Source organism: Enhydra lutris, unplaced genomic scaffold (genome assembly GCF_002288905.1).
Source record: "Enhydra lutris kenyoni isolate GAN:26980312 unplaced genomic scaffold, ASM228890v2 scaffoldscaffold1, whole genome shotgun sequence".
NCBI lineage: Eukaryota > Metazoa > Chordata > Mammalia > Carnivora > Mustelidae > Enhydra > Enhydra lutris.
Genome location: NW_019154085.1, coordinates 56,808,973 through 56,826,252, shown reverse-complemented (window position 1 = coordinate 56,826,252; position 17,280 = coordinate 56,808,973). Strand labels below are relative to the sequence as shown.

The 17,280-nt window shown below is 36.1% G+C and overlaps 1 protein-coding gene across 2 annotated transcripts in view; it reads left to right on the top strand.

Annotated features, from left to right (window-relative positions):
- LOC111142389 (WD repeat, sterile alpha motif and U-box domain containing 1) overlaps positions 1–17,280 on the top strand; it is a 44,958-nt gene that overhangs the window by 18,815 nt on the left and 8,863 nt on the right. For both annotated transcript variants that reach the window (XM_022495444.1, XM_022495453.1), the window contains exons 6-10: positions 1,920–1,953; positions 3,554–3,594; positions 3,675–3,781; positions 4,636–4,812; positions 9,996–10,136. In XM_022495444.1, the coding sequence (XP_022351152.1) occupies positions 1,920–1,953; positions 3,554–3,594; positions 3,675–3,781; positions 4,636–4,812; positions 9,996–10,136 (500 nt within the window). The remainder of the gene's footprint in view (positions 1–1,919; positions 1,954–3,553; positions 3,595–3,674; positions 3,782–4,635; positions 4,813–9,995; positions 10,137–17,280) is intronic.

Sequence of the window (17,280 nt, the reverse complement as noted above, 5' to 3'; positions counted from 1 at the left end):
ACTTCTTGTGTGGTGTTGGTTCAGGTTCAATTTAGGAAATATTTTGAAGTTTTATATTGAGTGGTTTCATAGTATTTTATTTTGTGTCTGTTTACAGTAGCTCTGTTATTCTTCTAGTCTTTCACACTCCAATCTCAAATATTAAAAACTATTATTTTTCTCAAAACCTAATTTCCTTCCCTCAAATCTAATCCATTATCAAATCCTATTGTATCTTTTCTTTGAATCCCATGACCAAATTAGAGACTATAGGAGGTGAGTTGACAAACTTTTTTTTATCTCCCAGAGTTCACAGGTCTTTGTTTATGATTTCCATTCTTCTTGGCTGGATTCATTAGACTTTTAGGAATTCTTCATCTTTGGCCTTTTGTTTCTTAGATTCATTTTTATACCTCTTTAGCGAGTGGCCCTGTTCAATTGCCATCAGAGCTAGCTCTCTGTTGCCTACCAGACTGTCCAAATTTCTTGGGTGCTTTGTGTTTTCTTGTTTTTTTGTTTTGTTCTAGTCTGTTTTTGGCCTTATTGCGTGCTGTTCCCATACTGGACCTTGCTTATTGCCCTAATTTGTCTTTGCAGTATACGGTGCTCATAAAGATTACTAATGATGATCCAGCTCTTCAAGTGTTATAGTATTAGGATGAGTTAGGGTTTTGGGTTTTATATCATTAAAAGAAATCATGTAGAGTTCATATCAAATTTAGAATTATAATGTTCAAAAAAAGGAGTCACAAGATGTGTGTGTGTGTGTGTGTGTGTGTGTGTGTGTGTGTGTGTGTAGAGAAAGAGATTAGTAATTAAGCCATGGCCATATCATTGATAAAGAACAGTGCTGTCTGAAACCAAACCCAAGAAACAAGTACTGTTGACCCTTGAGCAACATAGGTTTGAACTGCGTGGGCTTGCTTATATGTAGATTTTTTGATAAAGTGCAGTATTTTTTCTTAAGATTTTAAGATTTTCTCTAGCTTTATCATAAGTAGACAATATCGAATATATATAACATACAAAATATGTGTTAATTGATTGCTCGTTATTGGTAAGGCTTCCAGTCAACAGGAGGCTTAGTAGAGTCAGGTTTTCGGGGAGTAAGAAGTTATACATGGATTTTCAACCACATGGGGAAGGGGCTCAGTGCCTCGAATCCTTGCATTGTTCGAGGATCAACTATATATAATAGCTTTCCCTTGTAATGGGTGTTCCCTTTGAGTTATTAACCTGATATGGGATTGTGTCTTATTTATACATCATAAATACTTACCCTGTTTATGGCTAGATGGTATAAATAGCATATGTGACTGCTCACTGAAGTTTGTAATTTTCATATAAATTTCATATATGGCATGTAGTTTTTTGAATAAAAGGTCATACATAGGAACAAGAAGAGGCTGCATTCTAAATGTTTGCACAACAGGGGCACCTGGGTGGCTCAGTCAGTTTAGTGTCGGCCTTCAGCTCTGGTCATGATCTCAGGGTCATGGGATCAAGCCCCACATCGTATTGGGCTCCCTACTCAGTGGGGAGTCTGCTTCACCTGCTGCCCCCCCAACTTATGCACGTGCATTCTCTCTCTCAAATAAATAAAATCTCTTAAAAATAAATGTTTACAGGGCACCTGGGTGGCTCAATGGGTTAAGTCTCTGCCTTTGGTTCAGGTCATGATCTCAGGGTCCTGGGATCGAGCCCCGCATATCTGCTCAGCAGGGAGCCTGCTTCCCTCTCTCTCTCTCTCTCTGCCTGCTTCTCTGCCTACTTGTGATCTCTGTCAAATAAATAAATAAAATCTTAAAAAAAATGTTTGCATATCAATATCTCAGTCTTTTCTAAAAAAGTTACTTAAATGATTTAAAAATACTAATTAATAAATGCTGTACTTTGTTTTTATAGAACTTCTCACCCATAATTTCCTTTTTCTTTTAAAGATCAGTGGATAAGTCTGTCATAATATATGATACTGTAAGTATTTCAAAATCTTTTGTGTGTGTGATTTGTGTAAAATATGTTTATTAGGCTACTGAACTAAAAATTTAGTTAGTCAAGATAAACAAAATGTATCCTTTTTTTGAGTGCCTAAGAGTATACATTTTAAGAAAACTTAAGATAGTTATATAGGTTAAGATACAGGTTCTGGGACAAGCCCTTAAATATTTTCAATAATGATTTTAAGGTGGACAGATGTTTAATCTGATCAAAGAAAATTGATAGATTTATAGAGCACCTATATCCAAAAGAAAAAAAAAATCACTTCAAATTGATTATTCTTAAATTTTTATACCAGGTTTCCATAATAGCAAAGGATAAATGTTTACCCCGGGTTGTTTAAGTACACTAGTGTAAGCTGAAAGTGGCCTACTACTGACAGAGTTCTGGCTGGGTTTAGAGTATAAGGAAGAGTAGGATTTAATAGACTTGGGAAAATGCGAGGTTTTGATAGACCCATCTGAATAAAGACCAGAGTTGCACAAATACGAAGAAAAATGCATGTTTTATATTATAAGTGAAGACGTGGTTGATGAAAATACTCTCCAAGAGAAAATGGAGAATGTTGAATGGAGCCTTATAATGATGAGTTCAGGCTGCAGCTGTGCCAGCAAATGAAACAGATGTAAATCATCCAAGTGTAGTGGGTCGAGCAAGGAATCTTAGTCCTCCACATGAAAAGTTCAAATCACTGAGCACTCTGGCAGGAGATGGGCAAGAATCCTCAAACTGAGTGAAGTAGATCCTGAATGTTTCTCAAGAAGTTGTCATGAGATTTTACAAGAATAGCTATAACATTAAATTTTCTCCATTAAATATGTATGAGTCTCAGTTAAATACAACTAATTGTACACCTAAAATGAATATAATACTGTATGTTAATTATACTTCACTTTTTTTTTTTAATTTTATTTTTCATAAACATATAATATCTTTTTATCCCCAGGGGTACAGGTCTGTGAATCGCCAGGTTTACACACTTCACAGCACTCACCATAGCACATACCCTCCCCAATGTCCATAATCCCACCCCCCCAACCCCCCTCCCCCCATTAACCCTCAGTTTGTTTTGTGAGATTAAGAGTCACTTATGGTTTGTCTCCCTCCCAATCCCATCTTGCTTCATTTATACTTCACTTTTTAAAAATTAATGAAATAAATATGTCTAGATGCTAGATGGCCAGCTAAGTATACTCAGAATCTAAGTGACTAATTTCTACTCACTGGTTCTGCGGTGGATGCAAATCAAATGTCCTAGCGAAAATACAGATCATTTCCTGTAACAGATGTTTCAGGTTACTATGAGTAAATTCAAGTAAGTCAGCAAAAGCCAAGAGCGTTTTACGCTAAAATTTCTAGGAAGATGGTCAGCAGGCAACAGTGCTAACTATTGAGAAAGAGTGAATTAAGTACTTGATAATATTATTAGTTATAGATGCTATCCTCTTTCTGTTGGGTAAAGTGTTAGCTTACATATGTGACTAATAATAATATTAAAACACAGCATATAAACCATTTATGTCAGTAACTCTACTCTTGTTTGAGTAAATTTAAAGCTGTTTTTACTGTTTTTCAGAATACTGAGAGTATACTTCACACATTGACTCAGCACACCAGGTCTGAACTTAACCTCATTTTGCATTAATATAATTAAAAAATTAGTCTGAGGATGTATAATAGTTGTTTTTGTTAACTAGGTATGTCACAAGTTGTGCCTTTGCACCCAATACTCCTTTACTTGCTACTGGTTCAATGGACAAAACAGTGAACATCTGGCAGTTTGATCTAGAGACACCTTGCCAAGGTTAGTAAGGGCATCATATTTAACCCATTTCAACCCACTCACCACTAAAATTTTAAATTCCATAATTTTTTGGCAAATTATTCTCCTTTTTCTCAGTATAAAGTATACACCCAAATTTAATATAATTTAAAAATAATTTTAGAGAAGCCAGTGTTTAAAGTAGTTGGCCTATGTTAAAACTGTTGGTAAGTGCTTTTTGGTGCACATTCATGGATATCATACCTCCCATAGTTTTGTAAACTATTCATTTGTGCTACATACTGTTTTTTCAGAAAAATACAGCCTGGGAACAAAATAGAAATCACAGTTTTAAACTTGCTTATTTTATTTTTGGCCTCATCAAATAATGTTGATACATAATTTAGGAGTTTTATTTTTATCACTGCCAGAATTTACGAAATAGTGGTGCTGATACTCAGATGATAGAGCACATCGAGTACTGATAGGAGTTTTTTGGTATTTGTTTTGTTTTGTTTAAAGTAGGCTCTACGTGCAGCATGGAGCCTGATACGGGCTTGAACTCATGACCTGAGGTCAAGACCTGAGTCAGCCCTTAAATGACGGAGCCATCCCAGCACCCAGACATGTGTTTTATATAATAAAAAAGAATTATTTTTCTGGAGTGAAAAGAAAAAGTTTCAAAAGAATAGTATTTAATATAGTATTAAATAATGCTATAATTATACATAGTATTATTTGATTTTTTTTTAATTTCTTAAAAGAATGTTAAAGTAGCAAAACACAGATTTAAGGAAATTTCATTTACTTTTTAATTCCTGGGATATTTACGAAGGAAGTACTTTTCTTTATTGTTATTTTACCTGCCTTTTTGTTTGTCGATTTGTTTTTAAAAGCAAGGAGCATGGAAGATCAAGTGAAGTTTACTGAAAATTGGTCAGAGGAAGATGTCTCAATGTGGCTTTGTGCACAAGGTTTAAGTGACCTTGTTAGTATTTTCAAAATGAATAACATTGATGGAAGAGAACTGTTGAATCTCACCAAAGAAAGCCTGACTGATGATTTGAAAATTGGTAAGATTAGTGGAAGATAGGCAGTCTTTTTTTCTTTTTTCTTTTTCCCAAGATCGTATTTATTGACAGAGCACAAAAATAGGCAGAGAGGCGGGCAGAGGGAGAGGGAGAAGCAGGCTCCCCGCTGAGCAGAGAGCCTGATGCGGGGCTCAATCCTAGGACCCTGGGATCGTGACCTGAGCAGAAGGCAGATGCTTAACCAACTGAGCCACCCCAGATGCCCCAAGATAGGTGGTCTTGAAAGTGACTTTTAATAATTTACTCTGAGATTGGTTTTAATTGTATTAATAGTCCTCTTAATATTCTGGCATAGTAATTATTCCAGTATATATCTTTGTAGGGAAGGACAGTATATTTTTATTAGATTATGGAAAAGAAATGTTACGTAGTTTTTCATTAAAGCCACCATGTAACTAATTTAAAAAATGTATATATTTTAAAACTTGAGATAAAATTCACATGATAAAACTCACTCTTTTGTAAGTGTACAGTGGAGTGACTTTTAGTATATCCACAGAGTTATATACCCATCGCCACTGTCTAATTCCACATTTTAATATATTCAGAAAGAAACCTCATGGCCATGAGCAGTCACTCCTCTTTCCCTTTCACTCTAGCCCCTGGCAGCCATGAACCTGCATTCTGTCTCAAAGGATTTGCCTCCTCTTGACATTTCATAGAGTGGATCATACAATATGTGGCCTTGTCTGACCTCCTGCTTAGCATGTTTTCAAGGTTCATCCATGCCGTAGCATATAGTTAATACTTCATTTCTTTTTATGACTGTTTTAACTCTATGGATTTATCACTTTTTGCTTATCCATTTATCAGTTGATTGAATTTAGAATGCTTCCAATTTAGCGATTACAAATAATGCTGCTCTGAATGTTTGTGTACAAGTTTTTGTGTGGTAATGTTTCCAGTTTTCTTGGGTGTATAATTAGGAATGGAACTGGTGGGTCATATAGTAACTTGGTGCTGACATTTGAGGGACTGCTAGGCTCTTTTCAATGCTGGCTCTTTTCCGTTCTTACCAGCTCTATAGGAAGATCTCAGTTTCTCTGTGTCCTTCTCAACACTTGTTTTAATTACAGCCTTCCTAGTGGTTTCTTATTCTGGTTTCAACGTACATTTCCTGGTGACTAGTGATGTTGAATGTTTCCATGTGCTCGTTAGCCATTTGTAGATCTTTGTAGAAATGTCTATCAAGATTCTTTGGCCATTTTAAGAACTGGATTTTCTTTTTTATTTATATAAATTTGGATATAAGACTTAACAGACATATGATTTGTTTTTTGTTTGTTAAGATTTTATTTATTTGAAAGAGATCGCAACCAGGCAGAGAGGCAGAAAGAGAGAAGGGGGGAAGCAGGCTCCGCACCGAGCAGAGAGCTTGATGTGGGGCTTGATCCCAGGACCTTGAGATCATGACCTGAGCCGAAGGCAGAGGCTTAACCCACTGAGCCACCCAGGTGCCCCCAGACATATGATTTATAAATATTTCCCCTTGGACACTTAATTGACAGAGCCACCTAGGCACCCCCACACTGTCTTAATTACTGTGGCTTTGTAATAGGTTTTGTTTTAAGATTTTATTTATTTGAGAGGAAAGAGTGAATGAGAGCGAGCACAAGCTGGAGAAGGCACAGGGGGAGAGGGAGGAACAGACTCCCCCCTGACCAGTGACCCTGAAATGGGACTCGATCCCAGGACCCCGGGATAGTGACCTGAGCTGAAGGCAGATGCTTGACTGACTGAGCCACTGAGGCGCCCTGTAGTAGGTATTAAAATTGAAAAGTGTGTGTTCTCCATCTTTTTTTTTTTCTCTCCAAGATTGATTTTGCTACTCTGGGTTCCTTGCATTTCCATATGAATTTTAGAATCAACTTGTCAGTTTCTGTTTCAAAAAAAAAAAAGGCCACCTGACTTTTGAAATTTTTAAATATTTTAAATTTTTTTTAAAAGATTTTATTTATTTATTTGACAGAGATCACAAGTAGGCAGAGAGGCAGGCAGAGAGAGAGAGAAGCAGGCTCCCCACTGAGCAGAGAGTCTGATGTGGGGCTTGATCCCAGAGTCCTGGGATCATGACCTGAGCCAAAGGCAGAGGCTTTAACCCACTGAGCCACCCAGGCACCCCATAAATTTTTTTAAGTTTTAATTTAAATTCCAGTTAGCATGCAGTATAATACTAGTTTCAGGTGTACAATATAGTGATCCAGCACTTCCCATACAATACTCAGTGCTCATCACAAGTGTCCTCCTTAAAAAGCCACCTAGTTTGGTATGGATTATATTGACTCTTGTGAGTTAATTTGGTGATTATTGTCATCTTAATATTAAGTCTTGCAATCCATAAGCACAGGACCTTTTTTTTTTTTTTTTAAAGAGAGCACGTGTGATGGGAGGGGAGGGGCAGAGGAAGAGGAAGAGAGAATTTTTTTTTAAGATTTTTTATTTATTTATCAGAGAGAGCACAAGCAGGGGGACTGGCAGAGGGAGAAGCAGGCTTCCTCCAGAGCAGAGAGCCATCTAATTTCAGAACATTTTTTTAAGATTTTATTTATTTATTTGACAGAGATCATAAGTAGGCAGAGAGGCAGGCAGAGAGAGAGGAGGAAGCAGGCTCCCCGCTGAGCAGAGAGCCTGATGTGGGGCTCGATCCCAGGACCCCTAGGATCATGACTTGAGCCAAAAGCAGAGGCTTAACCCACTGAGCCACCGAGGTGCCCCCAGAACATTTTTATCCCCTCAAAAGAACCTCATTCTCAGGGCACTTGAGTGGCTCAGTGGGCTGAGTGGCTGCCTTCAGCTTGGGTCCTGATCCCAGGGTCCTGGGATTGAGTCCCATGTCAGGCTCCTTGCTTGGTGGGGAGCCTGCTTCTCTCTCTCCCTCTGCCTTCTGCTCCCCTACTTGTGCTCTCTCTCTCTCTGTCAAATAAATAAATAAAATATTTTTTAAAAAAGAACCCCATTGTCTTTATCTAGCCCTGGCAACCACTAATCTACTTTGTCTTTATGGGTTGGCCTTTTTCGGACATTTCTTTTAAGTGGAACCATTAGTAGGTGCCCTTTGTATCTGGCTTCTTTTAGGTAACGTAATGCTTTCAAGGTTCATCCATGTTTTGTATGTGTAAGTACTTCAGTGTGTGAGGTTTCCAGTTTCTTCACCTCTTTCTCAACACATGTTATTACCTGTTGTCTTGATTATAGACAACACGTGAAGTGGTACTAGATCGTGGTTTGGATATGTACTTACCTAATGATATAGAGCATCTTTTCAAGTGCCGATTGGCCATTTATAGATCTTCTTTGCAGAAATATCTGTTTAGATGCTTTGCTCTTTTTAAATTGATTTATTTGCTTTTTATTGTTGAGTTGTAGGAGTTGTTGAAATATTCTGGTTACTAGATCTTATCAAAAATAGTTTGAAGTCTTAGTGTCATGCTCTAATAAAAATAATACCACAAACTACTATTAACATACTGTAATAAAATCTTAATGGGAAAGCTTGGGAAATAGGATACCCATAGTGAGATTCATTGTTAATGAGGAGTTAAATAACAACAAAAAATTAAAACCATTTTAAAGTACAGTATTATCTTTCCTTACATGGTAAATATAGCATGTGAACGTATTTAAATATCTTGGAATCTTAAGGCTTTTTAAGAAAGTTAACAGAATGATGGTTTGTCAGATAGTTGTGTTCCCAGGCCATACTGTGAAAGCCATTTTTGTATCTCTAATAACTTATTTCCTATATAATTTACTCTTTCCTCCTTAAGTAGGTGATAGAGTATAGGGCTTTTTTTGGGTTTTTTTGTGTGTGTGTGTGTTTTTTTTAAGGTCTGCTGGATTTAGCATCTTCACTGGTTGATTTCTCATTCCTCTCTCATAGTAAATCTTTACCTTATCATGCAGAAGCACTTGACAGTGTAAAGCGGTAATTTTGGATTTCAACACAGGGTGTTTGAAAACATAAAAGCAGCATAGTAAAAACAATTAATAGCAATAGAATTATATTCTGATAAAGAATAAGAAATTTTTGGATTTAATTAATGGTTTGAAATAGTTTTTGAAGGATGAGTCTCAGGGTTAGTAGTTAGAATCATTTTAAACTTCAGTGAAATAAGTTTCAGAACTATCAGCGCAAGCCAAAATTGAAATGTAATTAAATTTCTGTAGTTTAATAGCAGAATTAGGAAAATCATTATTATGAATGGAGACACTAATGTTAACATTCTATAGTAAATTAAGGAATTTGTTTCATGTTTAATATTTAAAAAGTAAATTGAACAAACAATAAATTATTAAATAAATAGACTAGGGCATTTATTTTTTCCACATCATTCTGAAATATTTTAAGGTTCCAGGGCACCTGTGTGGTTCAGTTGGTTAAGTGTCTGACTCTTCATTTTAGTTCAGGTACGATCTCAGGGTCATGAGATCGAGCCCCATGTTGGACTCCATACTGGGTGTGGAGCCTGCTTAAGATTCTCTCTCTCCCTCTTCCTCTGCCCCTACCCACCATGTGTGCTTGTATTCTCTCTCTTTTTCTCTCAAAATAAGTAAATATTTAAATAAAAATGTGAACAGCTAATAACATTAAACCTCCTAAAATTATACTAAACTTCCCGAAATTAAAAATTAAAATAATTTTTAAAACTTGATAAAAGTAAAAATACGAATGAGTGAAACTTGTGTGTATAGTCTTAGACAAACAGATAAGCTTTATTTATGATTGTGTTTCATATGAGATCAGCAAATATATCTAGTTTCAGAAATTTTTTAAATATAAGATGGAATTTTTACATTATTAAACTTATGATCTTTAAAAATTACTGTCAGGAAATATTTTGTTTAAACAAAGTAACCAATAATAACGAACATTTTCTGATTTTATATAGTTTATTAGTATTCAACAGTCTGAAATTCTCCAATCTTCAGAATAAAGTTATGTAGAATAAACTCTCCCTTAGTTGCTGATTTATTCTAGCCACATGGTATTCTATACTACAAAGATTAAAGATTTTATCTGTTTATTTTAACTGTTTTAGTTCTGTGTGGTAGAACAGTATGTCTGAAGATTTTTGGTTGTAATAGATAAGCTCTGTTTGCTGGAGACTTGCAAAGAGGTTACCAGTGCTTCTCCCACCCTAACAGAATCTTCCCCTCCCCCCCAGAATCTCTAGGGCTGCGGAGTAAAGTTCTAAGGAAAATTGAAGAGCTCAGGACAAAGGTGAAAACCCTTTCTTCTGGAATTCCTGACGAGTTTCTCTGTCCAATAACTAGGGAACTTATGAAAGATCCTGTCATTGCATCAGGTATGTGTGATGCTTTTCTAAGTTTCAGGGCAAATGTGCAAATGAAAAAATAATGTAGGTATTTCACAGGAGTATGTTTAAATATGGAAAATTTTAAAAATCTGTCTTACAGATCATAAGTAGTTTTTTTTAACTCCTTTGATCCGAGGTAAACTAGTGAACATTATATATTAATAAAATTAGATGGAGTAGGTTTGGATGAGATTAGAGACAAAGGGGTAAGTTGAACAAGCTTTACTTGAACTTGTGAAAGGTGTTTTTGGTTACAAGAATGCAAGGTAAAAAAAAAAAAGAATGCAAGGTAAAATGTTTTTGAGATAGACTGTTGAAATCTCTTATGTTTATTTTGTCTATCATGAATTTAAACAACCTTATAGAAATAAGATTTAAAGATTATAAATTGTATCTTTCCACATTAATTTCTAACCTTTGTCAGTAGGCACAGACATACGTACTTTACATAGTTGTAATCAGTGAATCCATATTGTTTTTAAAAATTTTTCTGTAAAACAGTATACATTTCTAAATACCAATTTAGTCTACATAATTTTCCATTTTTATTCCACTGTGGCTCTATGCTACATTTTGACTCTTGCAAACACATATGTGTACCGGATAGTGGAAATCTTTATATTGTAAATAGCATTGCAATGATATCTTGGTATTTCTTTTTTTCTGTTACCCATTACTTAGGGTTATTTTTATGGCATGTGGGCCCCAAAGCAGAATTAACCAATCAGAATATTTTGTGAACATGAAAAAGAGCGGTTTTGATCATTTTCATTAGACTATTCAATGGACATTTGAAAAGTGTGGTCTTTCCCCATTGTGTAGTCTTGGCACCCTTGTTGAAGAGCATTTCACTACATACGTGAGGGTTTATTTGGGCTATTGTGTCCCATTGGTCTGTATGTTTGTCTTTACGCTAGTACCATGCTTTTTTGATTACTATAGCTGTGTAATATGTTTTGAAATCAGGAAGTATAAAGCCTCCAGCTTTATTTGTTACTTCTCAGGATTGTTTTAGCTCTTTAGGATACTTTGGGATTTGCTTATGACTGTCAGTATGGGTTTTCCTATTCCTGTAAAAGTGGCATTGGGATTTTGATGGAGATTTTATTGAAATTGTAGATGACTTTAGTTAAGTACGGACAATTTAACAATATTAACTCTTCCTATCCATGAATAGGATGCCTTTCCATTTATTTGTATCTTCCTTTACTTCTTTCCAGTGTTTTGTAGTTTTCGGTATAAAAGAATTTTCATCAGAATGGTGTTTAATCTATTGATCATTCAGAACGGACAGCTCCAACTCATGAATATCACACAGCTTTCCCTTTTCTTTTTTAGGTCTTGTTTACATTCTGTTAGCAGTCTTTTGTATTTCAGTATATAGGTTTTGCACACACTTTGCTAATACTGTCCTTAGGTATTTAGTATTTTTAGAAAAAAGATTTCAATTCCTAATTGTTCATTGTTTGATATTTCACAGTTGATTCTGTAGATTGACTGTGTATTCTGTGATGTTGCTTTAGTTTTATTAGTAATTATACCTCTTTTATAGATCCTTTTACTTGATTTTCTTCATACATGATCGTGTCATCTGCAAGTAGACATTTGTATTTCCAGTCTGTGTGCCTCCCTCCACCCCTACCCCTTGTCCTGTTTCTTGTTATGTTGGCCAGGATTTGCAGTACAGTGTTGAAAAGAAGTGGTGGGAATTCCTTAATCTGCTTTTAAGGGGGAAGTAACACAGTTCAATTCAGTCTTTCACCATTAAGTATGACGTAAGCTGCCTTCTATCAAGTTAAAGAAGTTCTTTTCTGTCTCGTTGCTGATAATATATAAAATGCTTATCCACTGAAATCAGATGGTTTTTCTCTTTTATCCTGTAGTATGATAGATTACTATATTAGTTCCCTATTGCTATCATAACAAATCACCACAAAATGAGTAGTGCAACATTTCTGTAGGTCAGAGGTCCAGTACATTCTTACAGGCAAAAGTCATGGTATTGGCAGGTTCTGTTCCTTGCTGGAGGCTCTAGGGAAGAATCCATTTCTTGCTCATTTAGGTTGTTGGTAGAGGTCAGTGCCTTGTGATTTTACGACTGAGGCCCCCTCTTTTTTTGCCAGCTATAAGCTGAGGGCTGTTCTCACTTGTGGTAGGCAGAATGATGGCTCCCTGAAGATGTCCGTGTCCTAGAGCCTCAGAGCCTATCAGTGTTACATGGCCAAAAGGGCTTTGCAGATGTGATTAAGGATCTTGGGATGGAAGAGTCCCCTGTACTATCAGGTAGACCCAGTGTAATCATGAGGATCTTTGTTAAGTGAAACAAAGGAAGCAGGAGAGTCGGTCAGAGGAGAGGTGACAACAGAAGAGGTTGAAGTGATAAGGACCATGAGCGAAGGAATTCAGGCAGCCTCTAGAAGCTAATAAAGACCAGGAAGCAGATTCTCCCTTTGAGCCTTCAGAAAGAATGCCGTCCTGCCGACACCTTGATTTTTAACCCAATGAAACTGATTTCGTATTTTGATCTTCAGAACTTTAAGAAAATAAGTTGTATTAAGTCACTAAGTTTGCAGTAATTTGTTACAGAGGCAATAGGAAACTAATACAATGACTCCTTTTTCCAGCTTCAAACCTAATATCTCCTTGTATCACATTGCATCTCTTTGACCCACTTTCCCCTTCCTCTTCTGCTTTCAAGAACTATGGTAGATACTTTCCTGTCTTAAAATCAGCTGATTAGTCACCTCAGTTCCTTGGCAAGCTTAATTCTCTTTTGCCATGTTAACATAGTCAAAGATTCCAGGATTAGGAAGTAGACGTGTTTGTGGGTCATTATTCTGCCTAACAAAATTACATTCATTGATTTTTTTTATTGTGGTAATATACAAATATATAAAATCATTTAAACAGTTTTTGAGTATATAGTTTAAAGGTATTGAATTTATTCTGGATAGCTCATATAAAGAGAGTCATGCAATATTTGTACTTTTCTGTTGACTTACTTAGCATAATGTCTTCAGGATTCATCCACATTGTATCATGTGTCACAACTGCTTTCCTTTTTAAGGCCGAAAATATTCCATTGTATGTTTATACCATACATGGTATATACATCCAACCATGGACATGCGGGTTTTTTGTTTGTTTGTTTTACCACCTTTTGGCTATAGTGAATAATGCCACTGTGGATATGGGTATACAAATATCTGCTCAAGTCCCTGCCTTCAGTTCTCTTGGGGTATATACCCAGAAGTTGAATTGTCTGGTCATACAGTAATTGTGTATTTACTTTCTTGAGGAACCACTCTATGACCTCCACAGTGGCTGCACCATTTTACATTCCCACCGGCAGTTCACAGGGGTTCCACTTTTTCTACATCCTTGCCCATACTTACTGCTTTTTAGTTTTTGTTTGTTTTATAATAGTCATCCTGATGGGTATAGGTGGTATCTCATTTGGGTTTTGATTTGCATTCCCCTAGTGACTGGGATGTTGAGTGTCTTAGGTACTTATTGGCCATTTTCTATATCTTCTTTGAAGAAATATCTATTTAAGTCCTTTACCATTTTTTTAATCTGTTTTTGTTGTTGAGATGTAGGAGTTCTTTATATATTCTGGATATTCCTTATCAGATATGATTTACAAGTATTTCTCCCATTCCACAGGTTGCCTTTTCACTCTGTTATAGGGCCTTTTGATACACAAAAGTTAATTCTGATGAAGTCCAATTTTTTTTTTAATTGCATGTGCTTTTGGGATCATATTCGTAGGATATCCTTAGCAAATCCAGTGTTTGAATTATGCTCATCTTTTTAAAAATCAGCTTACCCAATTTTTGCCCATTCAGACCACTAGATAAATTTTAGGATTTTGTTATACTACAAAAGAAAATGTAATTGATATTTTGATTAAAATTACAGAAAACCAAAAAACAAACTTACTTTGGAGTTGGAGTGAGCAGTGGAAGTGAAAACTTTACATTAGTCAGGTATTCTATTTTATGGCTTCAAGTCTGTTCTGAACATCTAAGTGTGTTAATTCATTTAGGTAGCTTTGTAAAAAAAAAAAAAAATCAGTGTTCACACTTATAATTCATCATTTCAGAAGTGAAAAAAACGAATAAACCCTACCTGACCATCTTGCTTCTTCTCTAAAGTCTTTACAGTGTTTTATCTCAATCTTAAATCTGATTTTTTTTGTTGCAGTTTTCCCTTGATAGTATTTTTAATTCTTGTCTGGGGTGCATAGCACTTCTTGAATGGAATTCTGTGCCTTTTATCAATTTTGGAAACTTTCAGCCATTCTCATTCTATATACCTTATCTCTTCAGCCCTTCTAGGTAATTTTCTCAGACCTACCTCCCAGTCCTCTGTTATGCATTGTCTCAACCGTGTTTCACCTTTTTGTTAACACTGCTTCAAAATTTGAATGTCAGTATTTTTTCATTTCTGGAAATCTGATTTAGCCTGTAGTTTAAAGGCACAGATTCTGGACCAGCCTGCTCAGGTTTCAATCCCGGCTTGGTCACTCCAAGGTAACATGAGATAGGGAGTTATTCAGGCCATCCATCAGTTTCTTCGTAAGATTGTTGTGCAGGTTAAATTAATTAATATAGGTAACAGTGCTTTGGAACACTAATTGTAAGTTCATTCTCATTTTAGAAATATTCAGAGGTTGTATCAGTGTTCACTTTCTGGGGTTTGTGCAGTCCTGCATCTGCTCTTTGTTGTCTGAGTATTCACCTTCAGTCAGGTTTTTTGTTTGTTTTTAAGTTTTTATTTGACAGAGATCTCAAGTAGGTGGAGAGGCAGGCAGAGAGAGAGGAGGAAGCAGGCTCCCTGCTGAGCAGAGAGCCCTATGCAGGGTTCGATCCCAGGACCCTGGGATCATGACCTGAGCCGAAGGCAGAGGCTTTAACCCACTGAGCCACCCAGGTGCCCCAAGTTGTTTTTTTTTTTTAAGATTTATTTATTTGATGGAGGAGCAGAGAGCCCCACGTGGGACTCAATCCTAGGACCCCGGGATCATGACCTGAGCTGAAGGCAGATGCTTAACTGACTGAGCCACCCAGGTGCCCCCCACTCAGTCAGGTAGTACCTGTGGAGCTTCCTTACCTATGCAGGAAGAGGGCATATACTCCAGAGAGGTGCTGGGCTTGCTTTGCCCATTTTCCAGGACAACAGGGGGACTGAGCAAGCTTTTTTCTTCAACAAAGATAAAATAAATTCAGAGCCCAGGCCAGTGAGCTTCTATTTTCCACCTGAACCTTTCATAAGGGTGAAGCCACTTGAACCTGGAAATCAGATATACATGTAAAAAGATGTTTCTTTTAGTCACATATCTAAGTATAATATAGCAAGATATTTGGGGGTTTAATTGGCTTGACTACCAGAAGTAGAAGTCTAAGAAACAAATCTTATAAAAGGTATCATTTCTTTGGTGTTTTACCAAAGAAATGAACCTGTGCACCAGAGTATATTAAATTATTAAATATTGTTTACTTCCTAGAACTACCTGCTGGTACAGTTCTTGATTTATGCACTCGGTATCTTGGGTTATAGCAAAAGTCAAATGGTACTGTTTGGATAAAAAAATTTTATGGAAGGATTTAAAACCAAGTCAATTTTAAAAAGTAGTAAAAACAAGCAAACTTGTAAAAAATTGTCATTTTTCTCCCCTAGCCACACCTTTGATTTAAATAAGCTAACTCTAGTTGTAGTAAATTTCATGCTTGAAATTTTTAAGGAGCCAGGAGTGTCATTTTTATTATTAGTTATAATAATGCTTCGTGCCCTTTCATTTATACATGAAAGACTGTGTATGTGGAGATAGGGAAGGGTCTTTACTTTGGAGCTCTGAAATCCCTCTTACTGCTCTGAAAGGAGATTTAGTAGAACAGCGTGAAACCTTATATATCATTAGCGATGCTGTAGATCCAATCCAAATTCCTGCTTTTCCTGTTTGTCAAATATTTGTTACCAGCAGAAAACTGTTGGTTAAAGAATCACTATTTTATAATACCATGAAAAGCTGATATTGAAGTATATGTAAAATATGGCCAGTGTAACTGACTTTGGTATAGTAGGAAACCTGCCTGTACCTCCATAGACTGATTTGACATTTTATTCACTACCACCACCCAAGAAACCAACAATCCGCAAGCAAGGAAGGAAAAATTATTCACTTGTGGGAATTCAGTTAAAGATAAGATGCTCTAATAGTATGGTAAAAGGGAGAGTAGAAAATATGAAAAGCCTATTTGAAGTTTTGAGTATTTTCTTGGTCTCTTTTTAAAAAGATTTTACTTATTTGAGAGAGTGAGTACAAGAGGGACAAGCAGACTCTGCACTGAGCAGGGAGCCCAATGTGGGGTTCAGTCTCAGGACCCTGGGATTATGACCTGTGCTGAAGGCAGACAACCAGCTGAGCCGCCCAGGAGCCGTTCTTGGTCTCTTTTTAGAAGATACTAGGATAAAGGTAATTAGCAGATCAAAAATAGCTCTCTAAGCATTAAAATTGATGAAACCACCTCCTATAGTGAAAGTTTATTTATGTGATATATAAAAAAGAATGATAAATATTTTATCAGTTTATCGTTCCATAATTCTGTAGTTTGGTTTTAACTCCTCCATAAAGAGAAAAAAGATTTGAGATTAGCTAACAAAGCACAATACAACCTAAAGGATTCAGGAAGGCTAGAAATAAAAGGATAGGCAAAAATGACACAATTGCAAGTAAAAATGAAGAAGGGGGTTACATACATGTCTGTAAAAATAGAATTCAGACCAAAAAAAATTTTTTTAAGACACCAGGAAAATACTATGTAACACTGAAGACCACAGTTTTCAGGGAAGGTGGCTATTACTAGCTGTGCAGTCTCAGACACTTCAAAAGCACAGTAATACGCTTGATCATCTCTCTCAGTCTAAAATAGATCTGTGTACCAAACCCTGAACATTTAAAATAGAAAGTACATGTTTTTAACAGATATGGGACATTCATAAATATTAACCATATTTAAGCAACAGACAGTACCAGAACTAACACAAAAACTGGGCCCCTTTCACCTGGAAGGTAAAAAATATTCTATTAGATTTATCTAGCCTGGTGGCAAATGTATTAACTGTTACT